Genomic DNA, 21,791 nt, shown 5'->3' on the forward strand with positions numbered 1-21,791 from the left:
CGACTCCATGCTGCAAGCGCAACCTAAAGGGCCGGTCCCACCAGCATGCGGCAAGTGCGACCTAACGTGGTCACTTGAGCCGTACGGCCTCGCGGGGCCGGTCCCACTTCGATCGCCGGAGCTGTATGGAGTTGTGCGGAGCTGGTCCCGACATCGCTCGGGGCTCCGAAAAACTGACCATGTTCAAGAATTCCGCGCAGCAACGGCCTGCCAGCCCGCAGCCGCCTCGACGCCGTACGCCCGTCACTCACTCGACCTCCGTGCGTGCGGCGTCGAGGCGGCTGCGGGCTTTAGGTCGCGCTTGCCGCATGGAGTCGCATGCTCGTGGGACAGGCCCTTTAACCTTAGTTATAATGGACTTTGATGGGGGGGGGGTGAATGGAGTTTGTTATTGCCGATTGTCCATTATAACCGTGTAAGATATTATCTGTGTATGTAGTTAAAAACTGCAGTTGGTGGTTAATACACAAAAACAACACATAATGCTGGAGTAACTCAGCGAGCCAGACGGTATTACTGGAGAACATGGATAGGTGACATCGGGACCCTTCTTCAGACTGATTCAATCTGCTGAGTTACTCCTGCAGTTTGGGTTATTTCACCTTAAAACCAGGCATTAATGCCTCTGGTCAGCACCAGCAAGCCCTTCTTTACAGGTGCCACACCGGCCGGTTGTTGTGGCTCATGTTGTAGCCACTGGCCAGCAGCACTTTGTCAGGCCGCCACCACCGACAGGACCCGCTCAGTCACGGTGGGGCTCCTGTAGCGATCCACCCATTCATCCTGTAGTGATCCCCCATCGGGGGGAAGGGGGAAGAATCCCCACTGTGATCGAACATGTCCAGTCAGTAGCCACGGTCTGAAGAGAGCACTGTCCCCAGGGGGCTACAACCTGAGCCCCAACAACAGCCACATCAAAGGACTGTGCAGTGGGTGAAGAAGAGCTCGCTGGTGCACCTTGCACGTCAGGGTAACATCGGAAGCCGGGACTGTAAGAGCGGGGAGATGGTGCGAGCGGGGTGTAGGTCAACAGGTCTGCCCGCTATAACCAAAGTTGGTTATAAAAGGATTCGTTAAAACAAGGGTTTAATGTACAGGTAAAACCTACTTTGCTAGGAAGCAATGCAATAAACCACGTTCAACAAGGGAAGCAGACCAACGGGTACATTATTTAAAAATGAGATCATAGCATCATCAACCATTGATTTAGATCACGTAGAGACATTTTGTTCAAGTGGTATGCTTTTTTGTGGTTAAGACATTATTAGTGGTTCTATGAGTTTAAGACTATCCCCAAATATACTCCAGCTCCCACTCAACTGCAAGAGAGTCCTGCAATTATTTTATTACTTGGTATTAAACCGATGAAGGGAACTGAAAACAAACCACAGATCCGTTACCTAATTGATTTTTTTTAATGGGATGGGTGGGTGGACTAGTTGGCCTCTTCCATTATAGAAGCTGTGTAGTTGTGTATATTTAAGACGACAACCTTTAAGGGCCTGTCCCACTTACACGATTTTTCGGCGACTGCCGACACCGGTCATAGTCGCCGCAGGTCACCGGGGTGACGCCTGTATGGTCGTGAGTAGTCGCCAAAAGAGTCGTACCTTTTTCTGGTCGTCACTGGATTTTCAACTGGATCGCTACAGGAGCCCCACCGTGACTGAGCGGGTCCTGTCGGTGGTGGCGGCCTGACAAAGTGCTGCTGGCCAGTGTTGACGGGTGCCGGCAGTCGCCGAATAAAATCGCATAAGTGGGACAGGCCCATTACTGCTCGGCTTAATGACAATCTAATTACAGTTAATAACAAAACAGGATTCCTAATAACATTTGCAACAAAAAAAAATGGAACCTGAAAATAAACTCTATAGATGTGGGGAATAGTTTTGTTTAGTTTAGAAATACAGCACAGAAACCAGCCTTTCGGCCCACCGAGTCAACACCGACCATCGATCCCCGCACATTCCCTGTGGAAGGCAACTCCGGATTGTCAAAGCTGCCTCAGCCAGACATAAAAACAGTTTTTTATCCACGAGTAGTTGCTCTACTCAACAGGCCAAAATCTGTAGCCTCCCTCTGCAAATTTTTTTAGTCAAAAGTTGTATTTTATTTCAAAGTGGAAATTTGAAGATAGGGACAGAGATGCTACAAAGGATTTTGATTTTGAAGGAAACATTACAGCAGTTGAGTAAAAGATTGGTGAAATTGTAGGTTAATTGAAGATCGGGCGAGGGGGTTTGGGGGTGGGGTAAAGTCTCTATAGCTTGGGACTTGCCTAAATGAGTACTGAGATGGATTATCATTCCACACCAAATTTCTTAGACAATAATACCTTTTATGCAATTATCACAACATTATGCTGGATATGGATCAACGGACTATGTATGGTACATAATTGTAAATTAGTAAAACAAATGTTCTTCTTTAAGTACTGTTGTTTCTGAGATGGGGTGACTGATTGCAAATAACCTACATTCTATATTTTGTCATAATGTGGCTGAAACAATGGCATATTTTGTGATATTTATTGAGATAGAAAGATACAGCTGAGTTTGGGCAAAATATTACCTTGCAACATTCTGTATGTCTGATAGATATTGTGAAATGGAACTCAGAAATGATGGGAGGATTACATAAAACTACAATTCAAAGGTAATGAATATACTGAGTATTCTTATTTCCATCATGAACATACAATAGTGATATAGGACACCAGGTCCTACTACGGTAAACTCACGAGCTACTACGATATGACTACGTGTTAAAAATAATCAATTTTTTACATCCCGAGTATATTTTACTCTGGGACATTTTTCAACATGTTGAAAAATTTTCACGAGTGGAGTACCTGCCGTTAGCGCTAAGAGACATTCCGAGCTCCAACGTATCCACTACGTTCATTCTATGTGCTTACCACAAGTTTTGATTTTTTTTTTTTTAATTAAAAAAAAATTTAAATCGGGAGAGCTCTTGGGTGAACTCACACAGTGGGACAGGGCTTTTACTTACTTACTAACACTACCCTCCACACGAGGGACAATTTTACATTTATACATTCATACAAAGCCAATTAATCTAACAAACCTGTACGTCTTTGGAGTGTGGGAGCAAACCGAAGATCTCAGAGAAAACCTACACATGTCACGGGGGGAACATACAAACGCCACACAGACAGCACCCATAGTCAGGATCGAACCTGCGTCTTCTTGTGCTGTCAGGCAGTAGCTCTACCGCTGCCCCACCGTGCCGTCACACTATATTGAGATAACACCAATCTAGTACCTCGGAGATAAGAGTGTTCCTCTCGTGCTCAACAGGGCTTGAGAGTGAACAAAGCATTATTTGGAAACAAATTTGTATGGAGGCGAAGTGCTCAGAATTAATAAGTGTTGACACCTCCACCATTCTTCAACCCTAAAAAATCCGCATCTTACCTCTTTAGCTTCCTTGATTTTCACGAGGAATGTTTGTAACTCCAATGTTTCCGCAAATAAAGCCTTGCAGACAGCTTGAAAATGTGCATCAGCTTCACTTTTGTCCACGAGATGTTCAGTGCATGCCTTAATGACTTGTTCAAACGTACTGATTGGGCGTGGAGTGGCATCACCCTCCTCGTCATCATCCTGCCCACTGTATCCTTCATCAGCGATGCCATTGGTGCCTTCAGAGTCATTGTTTGCCATCTGGTCAATAAGCTGCTCCAACTGCTGGCTCAACTCCCGTTCCTCATTCTCATCCAAACCCCAGTCCAGCGCGCGGTAAATAGCAAACCCAAGGGACTGGACTACCTGGAAGAACAGAGACAAAAATCATTTGTGAAGAGAATTCAAGGAATAGAATTTCATAATACACCCTACTCCCTCACACCAAAAATAAAATTGCAATAGCAGGGTTCTTGAGGGAAATCCTTGCCCTTTTCTGAGATTCCAGATGCACCCAATGGTGGTTGACGTTCAGGGGGAATTGGGAATAGACAACCAATGCTGGCCTTGACATCAATGATCACGCCTGATGGACTTGTGACTTGAACAACTTGCACATAACCCTTGAGCACTCTCATAAAATGCAGATCAAACTGTCCCCTGGTCTTTCAATACAACAATGTTCAGATGCAATGCAAGTTACTGGTGCTGCACATTAAGAGTTTCTCAGTTAATAATCAGCGAGATAAATGTCTTTATCCCACCAGTGTTTAGAGCAAAGAAGATAGACACACAGTGTTTAGAGCAAAGAAGATAGACACACAATGCTGGAGTAACTCAGCAGGTCAGGCAGCATCTCTAGAGAGAAGGATTTTTTCTATCCTTCTCTCCATCCCCTCTCTCCAGAGATGCTGCCTGACCAGCTGAGTTACTCCAGCATTGTGTGTCTATCTTTGGTGTAAAAAAGCATCTGCAGTTCCTTCCTACACAGCGTTTAGAGCAAACTCTGCATTTTGTGAGGAATTCCAACATTTTCATTAATATTCTTTAAAATCTTTTATTTGTTTCATTTCTGGTTATGCTATTTTTGGTTATGCTACATTTCAAAATATGTATTCATATTTATTTCTTATTGAGCTGTGCTTGGGCCTTTCTGCCCTGGGCCTCCTCCACTGTCAATGTGAGGTCATGTGCAAATTAGAGGAACAACACCTCATATTTCGCTTGGGCAGCTGTCAACCAAGGCGTATGAGCGTTGATTTCTCTAATTTTGAGTAACACCTCATTTCCCCAGTTTAAACATCAGGATTAGAAAAGTTAGTTGAACAAATCTTAATCCACTCATAAAGTAAGAAGGGGAATAATAGATTCTCATTGCAAATTGTCACCCTTTTGTGTTCTCCTCTTCCTTCAAACATGTACATGTCAAATATATCCTGTGATGGAAGGCCTTTGAGCTGAAACAAAACGTTTCCTTTCCTATAAAAGTTGCCAGATTTTTTTTTAGAGGAATGCCAACATTGCCATTAATATTCTTCAACATTTTTTATTTGTTGCATTTTCTCAAGCCCAAATTACAGAGGAAAAAGGAGAGATTTGGAGCAGGAGTAGACCTCGACTTGGTTCCACCACTCAGAGATCATGATGGATCCGATCTTGGCCTTGGTTCCACATTCAGTTTTCTTTTTTTTAAATTTAATTTCCTCCTGTGATCTAGAAATCGTACTATTTCCTCCGTGAGCACGTTCATCTTCTATAGCTTTCTAGAGATTCCAAAGATTCAGAACACAAGTGCAGACATTTGTTCTCATCTCAAGCTTAAAATGGTAACCACTTTTTCTGATACTCTGATTCTTCCTTCTTGATTTCCTTACGCGGGCAAACAACCTCTTCAGCATCTACTCTTTAAACCCACCCAGAGTCTTGAACATTTGCAAAATAAATCATTAGAAACATTTAACCAACAATTCTGTCTTTAACTGTTGAGTTTTTAAAGATAAGTGAAAACTCAAAGTTCATGAAAGCTGAACTCAGTTGGGATTACAAATTTGACCATATAAACTGCACTCAAAGCACACAAGGAGGCAAATAGTTTAACAATGTTAAACGTGGAGCGGCACGCTGGTGCAGCGGTATAGTTGCTGCAATAATGCCCTGAGACCCGGGTTCGATCCAGACTACGGGTGCTGTCTGTACGGAGTTTGTACATTCTCCCCATCGGTAAATTAGCTTGGTATAAGTGTAAATTGTCCCTAGTGTGTGTAGGATTGTGTTAGTGTGCGGGGATCGCTGGTTGGTGTGGACTCGGAGAGTCAAAGGGCCTATTAACATGCAATATGTCTTAACAAATCGAAACATTTTTCTTTACTAGAATGTTGTCATATCCTGAGGACCTGAGCTATTGGAAGAGGTTGAGCAGGCCAGGACTTTATTTCTTAATGTTCAGGAGGATGAGGAGGGATCTAATCGAGGGAGGTGTATAAGATCAGATGGGAAATAGATGGGGTAGAGATTTCTTTTTTACCCAGAGCAGGGAAATCATGAACCAGAGGACAGAACTTTAGGGTGAGAGGGGAAAGATTTTACAGGAAAATGAGGGGGCACACAGAGGGTGGTGGGCATACGGAACGAGATGCTAGTTGAGGCAGGAGTTATAGCAACATTTAAAGGACATGTGGTCAGAAAAGATTTGGAGGGGTATGGGCCGAACGCAGGCATGTGGAACTAGTGTAGATGGAGCACCTTGTTTGGCAGGGAGCAAATTTGGCCGAAGGGCCTGTTTCCATGTTGTATGACTTCAAGACTCTGACTAGTAAGCAACATAGAATAAGTGGACAATGTACAATGCAAATATCACCAACATAAAACTGGTGAACGGAAACTATTTATTATGCTGTTGCTACCATTCTCACATCAAAATCAGATGATGTTTCTGGATAGTTTGCTGAAACATCCATTCTCCCAGTGTACATTATAGTACATTATAGTGACGTTGACCAACGTAAATATGAACAATGCATTTTATATACAATACCTAATACACCATGTAGTTGAGGCAGGGGCCGTGACTATATTCTATAAAATAAACCGTGGCCCCTGTACCCTGTCCACTGTGTCACAGTGGGTGTATTTAAGTACTTTACAAGTATCAGTGAAGTATTTTACAAATGGACCTAGTTTCCATTTACTGGGGAAATGAGGTCCATTCGTAAAATACTTTCCCAATACTTGTACAGTCTTTAACAAATTCACCCACTGTCTCACTGCACAACACACACACACCCCGCCATGATACGATGCACAACATGACACTGTGTATAATAAGCACACCACACCTCACAGTGACAAAGTTCACCACTCACACAAGCCATGACACAGCAACACAGTTCAAATGTGCCACAACTAATATGACTTCAATTCAACTTTATCCCAGTGATGAGATTACGCTTTGCCTGTGGCAGCTGAAGCAATTGTCAAACTCTCTCTTCTCTGATAGTCCAAGCAAATTATAAATAAATAGGACTAGGTTGATGGGCAGTTTATAACCCTGTGGTACGAGTCAGTTAGTTTAGTTTATTGTCAAGTGTACCGAGGTACAGTGAATGATATTGATTTGTCTAACTTCAAGTAACACCTGCATTCCTTCTCTCTCTCCACCCAGTCTTCCCAGCCTCCTGGACTGGGTGGGGAAGCCTTCAAAGCCTTCTTGCTGAGTCTCATGGTCTGTAATTCGTTTTCACCTCGGCCGCAGCGAACAAAGTCCTGTTCCCATTATCATTATTACGTGTTTTGCATACCTTTCATTCCTTTGTTCTATATCTCTCTAAATCACCCTAGGAATCGCTTGTTTCCCTTTCCCCTGACTCTCAGTCTGAAGAAGGGCCACGACCCAAAACGTCACCTATCCCTTTTCAAAAGATGTTGTCTGACCCGCTGAGTTACCCCAGCTTTTCGTGTCTATCTTCAGTATAAAGTTGATGGTTGATGTCGAACAACCATGCTTAACAGGGCCTGATGAGACATACATACTGCAGAACCAGAGCATACACCAGCTTGCTTTGTGATAATCCATGTTTGGATTCAACTGGATGAAATGCAAGTAGATTGCATGTAAAGTTATGACATAATTAAGTTATGCAATAATGCAGAGTACATCAGCAGTCCTTAAATGCCAACGCATTGCAGATAATCTTGCAACAGTAGAAGTAACAGTTCTTTTAAGGAAACACATTTGTGGCAGATTTAGATGAAAGAATGCAATCAGCCAAAACAGCAATGAATGGAAGATAGATATAAAATGCTGGAGTAACTCAGTGGACAGGGGGCATCTCTGGAGAGAAGGAATGGGTGACGTTTCGGGTCGAGACCCTTCTGTCTGAAGTTCAAGCAATGGGCCCAAGAACTGACACTTGAAGCAATGTCAGAAAGTAAAAAGCAATACCGAATTATTCAGACAACAATTTCCGCAAAGACCGCTCACCCCGTAACTCCCTGGTCAATTCTACCCTTCCCTCCCGTACCACCCCCTCCCCGGGCACATTCCCTTGCAATCGCAAGAGATGCTACACTTGTCGCTTTACCTCCCCCCTCGACTCCATTCAAGGACCCAAGCAGTCGTTCCAGGTTCGACAGAGGTTCACTTGCATCTACTCCAACCTCATCTATTGCATCCGCTGCTCTAGATGTCAGCTGCTCTACATCGGTGAGACCAAGCGCAGGCTTGGCGATTGTTTCGCTGAACACCTCCGCTCGGTCCGCATTAACCAACCTGACCTCCCGGTGGCTCAGCACTTCAACTGCCCCTCCCATTCCGTATCTGACCTCTCGGTCCTGGGTCTCCTCCATGGCCAGAGCGAGCACCACCGGAAATTGGAGGAACAGCACCTCATATTCCGCTCGGGGAGTCTGCATCCTGGGGGCATGTACATTGAATTCTCCAAATTTTATTAGCCCTTGCTGTCTCCTCCCCTTCCTATCTCTCCCTCCGCCCTCGGGCTCCTCCTCCTCCTTTTTCCTTTCTTCTCCCAGACCCCCCCCACCCCACATCAGTCTGAAGAAGGGTTTCGGCCCGAAACGTTGCCTATTTCCTTCGCTCCATAGATGCTGCTGCACCCGCTGAGTTTCTCCAGCATTTTTGTGTAAACCTTTGATTTTCCAGCAACTGCAGTTCCTTCTTAAACACTGATCTCTTTACTCCCTTAAATAGCTGGAGCTCCTCTACCTTTAGATAAAAGTTAACAACATTTATCTCATTGCAAAATTAGCTTTATTTGGATAAGGCAAGTCACAATTCCTTCCGACTCAGTAATTCTTTGTCTATTCTGCTCTCTCTCCCCATCTCAAGCTTATCATAAATCGGTGGGGGCTCTGCAAGCTGTCAGCAGCGTGTCCGGTTTTTTTGTATGTTTTAAAGTGTGTTTTTAATGTTCCTCTGTGTGTTTTGTGTGTGGGGGGGGGTATAAGGGGGAAACCGCTTTGGTCGCCTCCTCCATGGAGAGGCGCCTTTTTCCAGGTCGCCTCCCCCATGGCCTAACAGCGAGGATCGGCGCAGCCTTTCCCGGAGACGCGCCCGGGGCTTCAGCAGCGGGCGTAGCGCAGACTCTCGGCGTGAAGCGGGCGTGCCCTCCACGGTCTCCGGTGGGGAAGAGCCAATTCTGGACTTACCTTGACTTTTACCATCCGGACGCCCGCAGCGACGACTGCGGAGGGTTGAGGTCCCGACCACGGGGGAAATGGAGGAGGACTGGCCAATTTTTGTGCATTCCACCACAATGATGAATGCTGTGGTGGATGTTTGTGTTACATTTTTATTGTGTTTGTGTGTTATTTATCATTGTACCGCTGCTGACAAATTCATTTCACTTGCACTTTATGTGCAATGTGACGTATAAAACCGTATTGTTGTTGTAAAATTGTTGTAAGCAAGTAACAAATCAATGCTGATCAATCATTCAGCAGATCAGGCTGCATCTATAGAAAGTGAAACCAAGTCAAAGATTTCCATCACAACTGTGACAGAGTGCACAGGTAATAAATTGCAAAAGGGTGGGGAGGGACAGATAAAGCAGGTATCTTTGATAAGGTGCATTCAGGGCTCCCAGGTGGCCTGATATTTACATATTGAGGGAAATCAAGCAGAAAACAAAGGAACTTTTTCAATTCTGACAGAACCTTAAAGCTGAAAAGTCTGAAGAAGGGTCTTGACCTGAAACGTCACCCATTCCTTCTCTCCAGAGATGTTGCCTGTCCCGCTGAGTTACTCCAGCATTTTGTGTCTACCTTCAATCTATACTTCATGCTGACTCAGGAAAGCAGCCAACTTCACGGACCACACACACTCCTGTTATTCTCTATCCCCTCTCCCATCGGGCAGAAGGTACAAAAAAAACCACACACCACCAGATTCAAGAAGGCTTCCCCCCCACTATTAGACTCTTGAAAGGATCTCTCATTTGCTAATGAAACACTGATCTTCCCATCAACCTTGTAGTGCCCTTAGCACATTCTTTTATCCGCACTTTCTCTCCAGCTGTAACACTCTTGGGACGGCATGGTGGCTCAGTGTAGAGTCACTGCCTTGCAGTGCTTGAGACCCGGGTTCGATCCTGACCACGGGTGCTGTCTGTACAGAGTTTGTACGTTCTCCCCGTGACCTGCGTGGGTTTTCTCCGGGATCTTCCGTTTCCTCCCACGACGTACAAGTTTTTAGGTTAACTGGCTTGGTATAAATGTAAATTGTCCCTCGTGTGTGTAGGATAGTGTTAATGTGCGGGGATCGCTCGCTAGTCGATGCGGACTCAGTGGACCAAATGGCCTATATCCGCGCAGTATCTCTAAACCAAACTCTACTCTGTGTTATTTATTTACTCTTTTGCACCACCCGATGTACTGACGTATTGCATAATTTGCCTGGATAGCAACACAACAAAGCTTTTCACTGTATTCCCATACACGCTACAATAATAAACTAATCACCAACTGAGATAAATAAAAGCAGGAAGGCCCGAGACCGAGAAATAAAAGGAATTATTTTCCTTCATGGAGGGATCAAAGAGCATGGGCACAGATTTAAACGAATTGATGAATGTATTAAAGCGGAGATGAGGTAACTTTTGCCCACCTCGAGATTGGAGCTCAGTCTGCATGAGCAGTATCGAGGGAAATGAGCAGAAGGTTTGAATACACGTGGACTTGAGAGGGATGGAACTTACAGGGTTTCAGATGGTTTCAGTGTAGGAAGGTTAGAAAGGCTAGAACGGGTGGGGGGAGGGGACGAAAGAAAGAGGGAAAGAGGGGTGCTTTGAAACTTTGTCAGTGCCGTATGTGGCAACTACTGCATTCGTCGGGTATGGAAGCAAAGAATCTCACTGTGCCTTGTCACATGTGACAAAAGTATTCCAGTCCATTCCAAGTCAAGAGCTTTTTTCTTTGACCTGCACAGAGATGCTGGGCTTGAATTACCTCTGTCCATTATCTAGGATTCTAACTTCCCCCAATTCTATGAGCAGAATAAGAAAGCTAGTTTTTGCCACATTTTCTTTATTCCTTTGGCCAAATTCCACCAGCCATCTAATGGACAATAGCTCATAATTCACCATCTAATCATCAGCAGAGTCCAGGGGTGAAATGAGGGAAAATGAGTGGAATATCTAAGGACAAGAAATGCTCTAATCCAAAGGTAATCATCTTCCAACAGGAATATTTTCTTTTCATATCCAAAATGACGACGTCAAAATGACTACAAAATGCCTTTTACACGAACGTCAAAAATCTGCTTCATTCCTGCTAAGATCCAGCTTTGCTGCATGCATTCATACAGTATTCATACAGACTCAGTGTGCATTTTGATCCAAATCCATGTACCTCAATTCAAGAACAAATGAATTTGCAACAAAGCTAAGCTATTTGGCTCTTCAAATCCACTCGACCACTCAATAGTCCACGAGGGACCAGTTTGTAAACTCAGCTCCAGAGCTGCAGCTACCCCAGGCATTGTTCATATCCTCACATCATAAATCTCTTCATCGCCTTCAAAATGTTCAAAGACTCTGGCCCCAGTGTCCGTTGAGCTGCAACGATTCACAATCCTGAGCGAACAAAAAAAAAAAACATCGCCATCTTAAATGGACGACCACCAGTTTTTAAGAAGGGTGTGATCTAGTTTTACATTCAACTCCCTACATCTACCTTTCCAAACCCTTCAGGATGTATAGTCACCACTGTTCACAGTCACAGTGGTTGGCTTCCATTCCTCACTCCTCTCGAGCTACTATCGACACAAAGCCCAAAGCTTAAGTTCTAAATTATGGCGCAGCGGTAGAGTTGCTGCCTTAACGGCCTGTCTTTAGATATTCAACTCTTTTTCCCTCACATTTCAACACTGGACTCTGCTGATCCCGACTCTGGGTGCTGTTCGTACCCAGTCTGTACATTCTCCCCGTGACCGTGTGGGTTTTCTCCGAGATCGTCAGTTTCCTCCCACACTCCAAAGATGTACAGGTTTGTAAGTTAATTGGCTTGGGTTTGTATACTTGGTACAAGTGTAAATTGTCCTCAGTGTGTGTAGGCTTGTGTTAATATGTGGGGATCGCTGGTCAGAGCAGACTCGGTGGGCCGAAGGGCCTGTATCCGCGCTGTATCTCTAAAACATAAAACTATACATTGACTATGTGAACTTGAGCAAGGCTTTGGACAAGGTCAAACATAGAAACATAGAAAATAGGTGCAGGAGTAGGCCATTCGGCCCTTCGAGCCTGCACCGCCATTCAATATGATCATGGCTGATCATCCAACTCAGTATCCTGTACCTGCCTTCTCACCATACCCCTGATACCTTTAGCCACAAGGGCCACATCTAACTCCCTCTTAAATATAGCTAATGAACTGGCCTCAACTACCTTCTGTTGCAGAGAATTCCAGAGATTCACCACTTTCTGTGTGAAAAATGTTTTTCTCATCTCGGTCCTAAAAGATTTCCCCCTTATCCTTAAACTGTGACCCCTTGAACTGGACTTCCCCAACATCAGGAACAATCTTCCTGCATCTAGCCTGTCCAACCCCTTAAGAATTTTGTAAGTTTCTATAAGATTCCCCCCTCAATCTTCTAAATTCTAGCGAGTACAAGCCGAGTCTATCCAGTCTTTCTTCATATGAAAGTCCTGACATCCCAGGAATCAGTCTTGTGAACCTTCTCTGTACTCTCTCTATGGCAAGAATGTCTTTCCTCAGATTAGGAGACCAAAACTGTACGCAATACTCCAGGTGTGGTCTCACCAAGACCCTGTACAACTGCAGTAGAACCTCCCTGCTCCTATACTCAAATCCTTTTGCTATGAATGCTAACATACCATTGGCTTTCTTCACTGCCTGCTGCACCTGCACGCCTATTTTCAATGACTGGTGTACCATGACACCCCATCTCCCCTTTTCCTAATCGGCCACCATTCAGATAATAGTCTACTTTCCCGTTTTTGCCACCAAAGTGGTAACCTCACATTTATCCACATTATACTGCATCTGCCATGCATTAGCCTACTCACCCAGCTTATCCAAGTCACCTTGCAGCCTCCTAGCATCCTCCTCACAGCTAACACTGCACTCCAGCTTAGTGTCATCCGCTACCAAGAGTCAAGACAAGAGAGTTTACTGTCATGTGTCCCAGATAGGACAATGAAATTCTTGCATTGCTGCAGCACAACAAGATATTGTCGTCATAAATACAGATCAGATCAGTGTGTCCATATACCATAGAATATGATTGGTTGGTGGAAGGAGTCAGGGAATGGTAGTAGAAGGTTGTCTATTTTTTTCAGACCAGTGGTCTCGGCCTAGGGATGTGTTGCAGGGATTATTGCTGGATCCACTGTTGTTTTTCCGATATATTGATGACTTAGATGAGAATGCAGATGACATGAGAAATATGTTTGCTGATAACACCAAAATTGGTGATGTGGTGGACAGTGAAAAAGGTTGACTGGGACTATAGCAGGATTTGGGATGAACTGAGAAAGTGGGCCAAAGCACGACAGTTGGATTTTAACTTCGACAAGTATGAAGTGAGAACATCAGAGCTGTGCACTGTGAAAGACAGGGTCCTGGGGAGTGTTGTAGAACAGAGAGACCTGGGACAGCATGGTAGAGTTGCTGCCTTGCAGCGCCACAGATCTGGGTTCAAATCTGACTACACGTTCTCCCCGTGACATGCGTGGGTTTTCTCCGGGAGCTCTGGTTTCCTCCCGCACTTCAAAGACGTACGGGTTTCTAGGCTAATTGGCTTGATAAGATCGTTAATGGTGTCTGTAGGATACTGTTCGCGTGCAGACTTGGTGGGCCGAATGGCCTATTTCCACGCTTTTCTCTAAACTAAGAACGAGGGAATCAAGTACATCATTTCATGAAAGTGGAGACAAGGGTAGGCAACTGGTGGAGAGGTACATGGTATGGTTGGCTTCATTAGATGGAATGCAAACCTTGGAAATGTATATTACAGCTGAACAATACGTTGGTGGCACTGTAGCAGGAACATTGTGTGCATTTCTTGTAGCTACACTAATCAGAATCAGAAACACACTTTATCCGCCAAGTATGTTTTGCAACATACGAGGAATTTCATTGGCCTGGTCAGTCATATAATTAAAAGCACCGGGTCACTCAAAAACACATTTTAACATGAAATGTTAAATAACTTGTAGCTACGCTAGAGGATGTGATTAAGAGAGGATGCAGAAAAGATTCACATTGCTGACGGAACTGCAGGGTGATATGGGAGAGAATGAATAGGTGGGACTGTTTTCCCTGTGGAGACGGAGGCAGAGGAATGACCTTGTAGAGATTTAGAAAATCACGATTCTCTATCCTAGATCAAAGGTCGCCTTTTTCACCATGGAAGAGTAATCTAAAATAAGAGCGCATAGTTTTAACGGGTAAAGATTTAAAAGGAGATTGAGAGTTATGGGCCAGTCCCACTTAAGCGATTTTTCAAGTGTCTGCTGGTGACTCTCAAGTCGTAGCAGGTCGCTGAAAAACTAGCGACTGGAACGGCAACTGTCACAGTGGAAACACATACCCACCCACACAGCTTTCTTCACCAGCCAGTTATGCAGGCGGGGAATAGGGCAAGCGGGGGGAGCTCTGTCTGAGTGAAATTCACACGGTGCAAAGCCAACGTGATACAGACACACACCGCGATGAACAGGAAGGTTGGCGCTGTAATTAAGACGGTGAAAGCACAGTGTACGGGAAGGGTCATGCAAGTCCTTTAAAAGAGGGGGGTGGGGGGGGGGGGTGGGGAGAGAGAAGGGAGAAGGAGTGGAGACAACTTTTAAGAAGCCAGAGATACACGGCTGTGAATAATTTAACATTACCAGTCAGTTAACCTTGGTTCTGAAAACTACTGTTTACGTTTTATTTCTCCCAATGAGCCAATGAAATTCACCGGTCAGCACCGGCTACAACCTACGACCTCCTGGCGATCCACTACCACTCGCTACTCTCCATGGCGGCTTCAACGTTGAAAAATTAGCAGCGACCAGAATGAAGCCGCGACTAGTTCCCAGAATGCGGGAACTACTCATAACCATGAAGGCGACTCCACGGCAACCACCCGCGACCATGTGGAGACCGCACAGTCTCATGTAGTCACCTAAATGGGACAGGCCCATTAAGTTATTTCTACACAGAAGGTAGTGGCTATATGGAATGAGCTGCCAGAGGAAATGGCAGATGTAGGTACAATCACAACATTTAAAAGACATTCTGATTAGTACATGGATCAGAAACATTCAGAGTGATACAGGCCAAATGCAGGCAAATGGGATTAGTTGAGGAAGACACCTTGATCAGAATGGATGAGCAGAGCATAAGAAGCTGTTTCTGTGCTTGATAGCCCTATGAATGCTTTATTCTGTTGTTTCACATCAAGAATTCTAGTTATAAAATAAATACGACTGAAAATAACAGAATATTTCACTACAGGTACCAAGTTAATTTTATGAATTTTACACCCTGCATACAGCCACAAAAGTAAGCCGGCAATGATAAAGGATGAAATGTTGTTGCTTTTAGTTGGTCCCTAGCCATTAATTCAATTGTCGCCATCCTTTCAAATCTGAGTGTGGAATGGGCACAAAGGCTCCATTGGTCAGGCCTGAAGGTGGGGGGGATGGGTTGTCTCCACTTACTGAAGGGAAACTATTCAGCGAGAGAGCTGATGGAGTGACACACGAGATGATTCCATTCATCAAATGCACACAGCCTCCGTCCCACAGGACGCCAGACAGTTAAAACGGTTAAAAATATCAGGTTCTTGCAGAGAGTAGTTTTACACAATTGCAACAGTTGAAGACATTTATAAAGAAATACAATCCTTAGAAAGCGACTCACTGGGTCTCGAACTTAATCCCATAATGAGTTTTTGCCTCTTTACAACAGGAGGTGTTAGTTGCACTCAGCATAAACTCATCTCAGCAGTAACTGTCGTTTATGTTCCACCATATTTCAAAGACTGTTCACTCCAAAGACGTACAGGTTTGTAGGCTAATGGGCTTGGTATACATGTAAAATTGTATATGTAGTATAGTGTTAAGGTGCAGGGATCGCTGGTCGGTGTGGACTTGATGGGCCGAAGGGCTTGTTTCTGCCCTGTATCTCTAAACTAAATTAGTTGTCCGTGCACCAAACTGTACAAAAGTGAGTTGGGATAGAGACAGAGACACAGAGCCAGACACAGAGCCAGACAGACACAGAGACAGACACAGAGACAGACACAGAGACAGACACAGACAGGACTTTGTTTGTCCCATTCAGGAACAAGTCATTGTCATTGTTCCCATGCGCCCGACAGCAGAGGCCCTTTAGACAGTGACTATTCTCTCCCCCAAAGATCTGTGTACCTTTGAGAGGAATATTTCCCAGTCTGTGAGAAGGGCGGCTGCTTCATTGCTAACTACACAATCTAGACCAATGCAGTTTGCTGACAAACATTGTTATGCAAGGCCAGATGACACAGCAATGTTTCACTATCTGTGTTCTCGGATCCAACGCTGTTCCCCGAGAGCATCTTGAAACTTTGCCCCAGAAAACAATGCAACAAAAGAGATCCATATGCAACTGAACAAGTGGTGCAATATCCCTTTGCGCCACATAACTGAAATGTTATTTATGAAACAATTATATTGTCTATCATTAAAAAAAACATTCTTTCATCCCACCATTTGCTTATTGTAAGGTTGATTAAATCTATTCATTATTTTCTTCTGAATGCTTCTGGACGCATTCAAATAAATCTCCAAAGAGATAGAAGGCAGATAAAAATGTTGGAGAAACTCAGCGGGTGAGGCAGCATCTATGGAGCGAAGGAATAGGTGACGTTTGGGTCAAGACAGACATTTATTTATAAGACAGCACAACAATTATTTATTTCTGAAATTCATAGCGTGATACAACATAGAAACAGGACCTTTAATCAAACTTGTCCATGCCAACCAAGATAGCCAGAGAAGTTCATCCTCATTTGGCTGCGCCGAGCTCTTGTACATCTAAACCTTTCTCTCCATGCATCTGCCCAAGTATCTTATAAATGTTGCTCTAGTGCCTGCCCCAACCACTTTCTCTTGCAGCTCGAGTAGGAAGGAACTGCAGATGCTGATTTAAACCGAAGATAGCCACAAAAAGCTGGAGTAACTCAGCGGTTCAGGCAGCATCTCTGGAGAAAAGAAATAGGTGATGATTCAGGTCGCGATGCTTCTTCAGACTGAGAATCAGGGGAAAGGAAAACGAGAGAAAAAGACAGTGATATAGAGAGATATAAAGCAAATGAATGAAAGACATGCAAAAAATAACGATGATAAAGGTGGCAGGCCATTGTGAGCTGTGGGCGAGGTGAAAATAAGTTACAGACAATGAGACTCAACAAGACGACTTTGAAGCTGGTGCAATGACTTGGTACAACTTGGATGGGGGGGCCCCATGCAGAGTGAGGGAAAACAAGGGTTATTTGAAGTTAGAGAAATTAACATCCATACCGCTAGGTTGTAAGCTGCCCAAGCAAAATATGTGGTGCTCCAGCAGCTTGTTTTATAAGTACCACCCTCTGTGTGAAAAGTTGCCTCTCATGTCCCTTTGAAACCTTTCCCTTCTCACTGCGAGTTTTCATTTCCCCTTCCTCAGGAAAATACTGTTGTGCTCACCCCATTTCTGCCTTGCATGATTTTATTCGCCAAATAAACCGAAATATATATTTCATCTCCAAATTGCATGTCTTTAATTTCTTGTATGATCACAAGAAGTAAAACAAGAGTAGCAGAAGGGTGGTGCAGCTGGTAGAGCTGCTGCCTCACAGTGCCAAGACCCGGGTTCAATCCTGACCTCGGGAGCTGTCTGTGGGGAGTTTGCACATTCTCCCTGTGACCACGCAAGTTTCTCCCGGGTGCTCTGGTTTCCTCCCACATCCTAAAGACATGTGGAATTGTCGGTTAATTGGTCTCTGTAAATTGCCCCAGTGAGCATGCAGTGGATGCGAAAGTGGGATCCCATAGAACCAATGTGCACTCATCATGATCGATGGTCAGTGTGGATGGAATGGGCTGAAGGGCCGCCAGTCCCATGCTGTATCTCTAAACTAAACTAAGTAGCCAACTGGCCCTTCATGCTGAAGACAGACACAAAAAGCTGGAGAAACTCAGTGGGACAGGCAATATCTCTGGAGAGAAGGAATGGGCGACGTTTCGGGTCGAGACCCTTCTTCAGACCTGGTTTGGGATAAGGGAAATGTGAGATATAGACGGTGGCATGGAGAGATATAGAACAATGAATGAAAGATGTGCAAAAAAGTAATGATGATAAAGGAAAGGCCATTGTTAGCTGTTTGTGGGGTGAAAATGAGAAGCCAGTGCGACTTGGGTATGGGAGGGATAGAGAGGAAATGCCGGGGTTACCTGAAGTGAGATAAATCAATATTCATACCACTGGGCTGTAAGCTGCAGTTCCTCCATGCTGATCTATCATGCTGCCCTTTATGCTGCTTTATCACTCAATTGGACCTTGGTAAGTGACAGAAATAGAAGGACACACCTTACCCCACGATTCCTTTAATATCTAAAAACTGTATCAGTGTCTTGGATATACTCAGCACCCGAGTCTCCACAAGTGTTGGACAATGAATCTCAAAGATGTCCTGTTCACTGGCTAAAGAAATCGTTTTGGAATCGATCTTGAATGGTCAACCCCTTATTTTGGCACCGTGACCCCTGGTTCTGGATACCCCACCCAAGGGAAACATCAACGGCTCGTCGAGTCATCTACTCTATGAAGTACCTTGAGAATGTTGACGATTTCAGGAAAATCATTTCCATTCTTCTCATCTCAGAGTACAGGCCTAGCGTGTTAGGCTGCAGACGTGGAGGCTAAAGTAGAGGCAACATTTCGGGTCTGGACAGCATCCAGATGCAGGGTACAAAACCCAAAATGTCGACTATGCTTGTGCCTGCACAGATGCTGTGTGACCCACTGGCTTGCTGCTGCCGCTTGCCTTTTGCTTCCGATTCCAGCATCTGAAGTCTCTCATGTCTCCAGAATACAGGCCTAGCCTGGTTAATTTCCCCTTGTGCAACAACTCACCAGCCAAAGACTCAATCTAATGATCATTCACTCACTCACTCACTCTCTCTCTCTCTCTCTCTCAAGTATATCTTTCCTTTGGACTTTTGAACAAGATTCTCGATGTGGCCTTCTCGAGCTCTGTATGATTGGAACAAGAATCTCTCCTCTCGAGTCCAAATCCTCTCGCAATAAACTCAAATGTCCAACCTTTGCACTTGTCTAAATTTAGAACCCAACGACTGAAGTTGGCACTCTGAATTGAAGGTGTTAAGAGACAATATTAATGCAAGGATGATGCCAGAAAATCATTCATGATTGCATGCCATGAATGATATGCACATGATATCCACACGATTAATATTCACAACTGGTCTCCTTTTAATCATCCCATTCACATCATTCTCTAAATAACAATTATAACAGGTAGACAAAAATGCTGGAGAAACTCAGCGGGTGAGGCAGCATCTATGGAGTGAAGGAAATAGGCAACGTTTCGGCTCGAAACATTACCTATTTCCTTCGCTCCATAGATGCTGCCTCACCCGCTGAGTTTCTCCAGCATTTTTGTCTACCTTCGATTTTCCAGCATCTGCAGTTCCTTCTTAAACAAGCATTATAACAGGGCTGGATTTGCATTTTTCAGATCGCCTAACACTTGTTCACTGTTTCACTGTTGGGAATAACCTTCATTCAGAATCAGAGGGGGACCTTTTGCACCCAGAAAGTGGCACTTACCTGGTGGAAGCAGAGTCGTTGGCAGTATTTAAGCGTCTACGCGACCAAGTGTCGCTGAGGCTAAAAGGCCACGGGCCAAGTGCTAGAAAATGGGATGAACCAGATGAGTACTCTGATCAACACAGATGAGGTGGGCCATCTGGAGTTTTTGCATGCTGTCTGACTCTCAACCCCCCCGAAATCAGACCATTTGAAAAGCCACCAAGCAGGAGATGACATTTCAGATGATAAAATAATTTGCCTTTAGATTCTCAATAGCCCACTGCTCACCGTTCCCCTTCAGCCTGGCAATGTTCGTCGACAAGACAGAGAGTCAGCATATCTCTCGAACTTCTACAGGTGCACAGTAGAGAGCATGCTGACTGGTTGCATCGTGGCTTGGTTCGGCTGCTTGAGTGTCCAGGAGCGGAAAAGACTGCAGAAAGTTGTGACCACTGCCCAGTCCATCATCGGCTCTGACCTCCCCACCATCGAAGGGATCTATCGCAGTCACTGCCTCAAAAAGGCTGCCAACATCAGCAAAGACCCACGCCATCCTGGCCACACACTCATCTCTCCGCTACCGTCGGGTAGAAGGTACAAGAGCCTGAAATCTGGTACATCCAGGTTCAGGAACAGCTACTTCCCCGCAGTCATCAGGCTATTAAACTCGCCATCAAACAAACTCTGAACTATAACAGCCTATTGCACTTTATCTGTTTATTTATGTGTATATATATGGTCTATGCTATATAGACACACTGAACTGTTCTGTATTAATGCCTACAATATTCTGTTGTGCTGCAGCAAGTAATAATTTCATTGTCCTGTCTGGGACACATGACAATAAACTCTCTTGACTTGACTTGATGACAACAGAAGTAAACATGGCAGCTTATACGTCACACAATTTCACAGACAACAATAAAGATGTCTCAGTGGCACATGGACCTCGGATGCTATCTGGGTGTACTTTGCAAGATTCCCTGGGGCTGTTTTGGTTTATCCCCACATCTCAAACCCCTCTGGTATGTCAGTGAGAGGTAGAATCTGGGAGTAGTTGATGGGAATATGGAGAAAATAAAATGGGTTAGGATAGGATTAGTGGGGAAATTATTGTTTGTTAGTCAGCGCAGAGTCAGTGGGTCAACAGGCTTGTTTCATTGCTGTTTTCATGGGATTAACAACCAGATGATCTATTGTTTATAACTCGGAGGGAGAAATAAATGTTAGCCAGAAGCTTAGAACGCCCCACTCCTCCTCCAATGAACATTTTACTATCATGTGAAACAGTTGTTGGACCTTCAGCTTGGTATCTCCTCCATAATATGGGGCTTTGCTCAGTGTTGGATTTCCTCTCAGGTACAGATCTATCAACCAGATGATATCATCAACTCTCTCAAATTTAGTTCAGTTTAGAGATACAGCGCAGAAACAGGCACTTTGGCCCACAGAGTCCACACCGACCAGCGATCCCCACACATTAACGCTATCCTACACAAACCAGGGAATAGTTTACATTTACATTTATATCAAGCCAATCAACCTACAAACCTGTACGTCTTTGGAGTGTGGGGGAAAACCGAAGATTTCAGAGAAAACCCACGCAGGTCACGGGGAGAACGTACAAACTTTGTACAGACAAGCACCTGTAGTCAGGTTCGAACCCGGGTCTCTGGCGCTGGAGGGCCACAACTCTACCGCTGTGCCACCGTGCCGCCCTATGTGGCTGATGTGCTTCTGCTCTCGATTCTGAAGATAGATTGTTAGCGACAGGGCTGGCTTCCTCCAGTACCAGTGTACGTGGTTCAGATTGGTATTGATTAAAAGGGTTGAGTTCCTGATACCGATATGATGATATTAATAAATAGGACCAGTGGTACCAATTACACACTTCAGAACTTCTGCTACACATAAACCCTTACGGATATCAGGAAGTATGGATTTGCCCTGTGAAATGATATCCTACTCAAATAGTGTTTGAGCTCACACACAATCGTTCAAGGTATTGGAAGTTAGCATGTGTCCACAGAACCATGCAGAAATCAATATTTT

General features: G+C 44.5%; 1 protein-coding gene across 2 annotated transcripts in view; it reads right to left on the minus strand.

Moving 5' to 3' along the window:
* The window catches only part of spire2 (spire type actin nucleation factor 2), a 123,736-nt gene that overhangs the window by 71,340 nt on the left and 30,605 nt on the right, over nt 1-21,791 (minus strand). For both annotated transcript variants that reach the window (XM_033035658.1, XM_033035657.1), the window contains exon 3: nt 3,438-3,791. In XM_033035658.1, the coding sequence (XP_032891549.1) occupies nt 3,438-3,791 (354 nt within the window). The remainder of the gene's footprint in view (nt 1-3,437; nt 3,792-21,791) is intronic.

The sequence above is a fragment of the Amblyraja radiata genome, chromosome 17 (genome assembly GCF_010909765.2).
Source record: "Amblyraja radiata isolate CabotCenter1 chromosome 17, sAmbRad1.1.pri, whole genome shotgun sequence".
In the NCBI taxonomy this organism is placed as follows: domain Eukaryota; kingdom Metazoa; phylum Chordata; class Chondrichthyes; order Rajiformes; family Rajidae; genus Amblyraja; species Amblyraja radiata.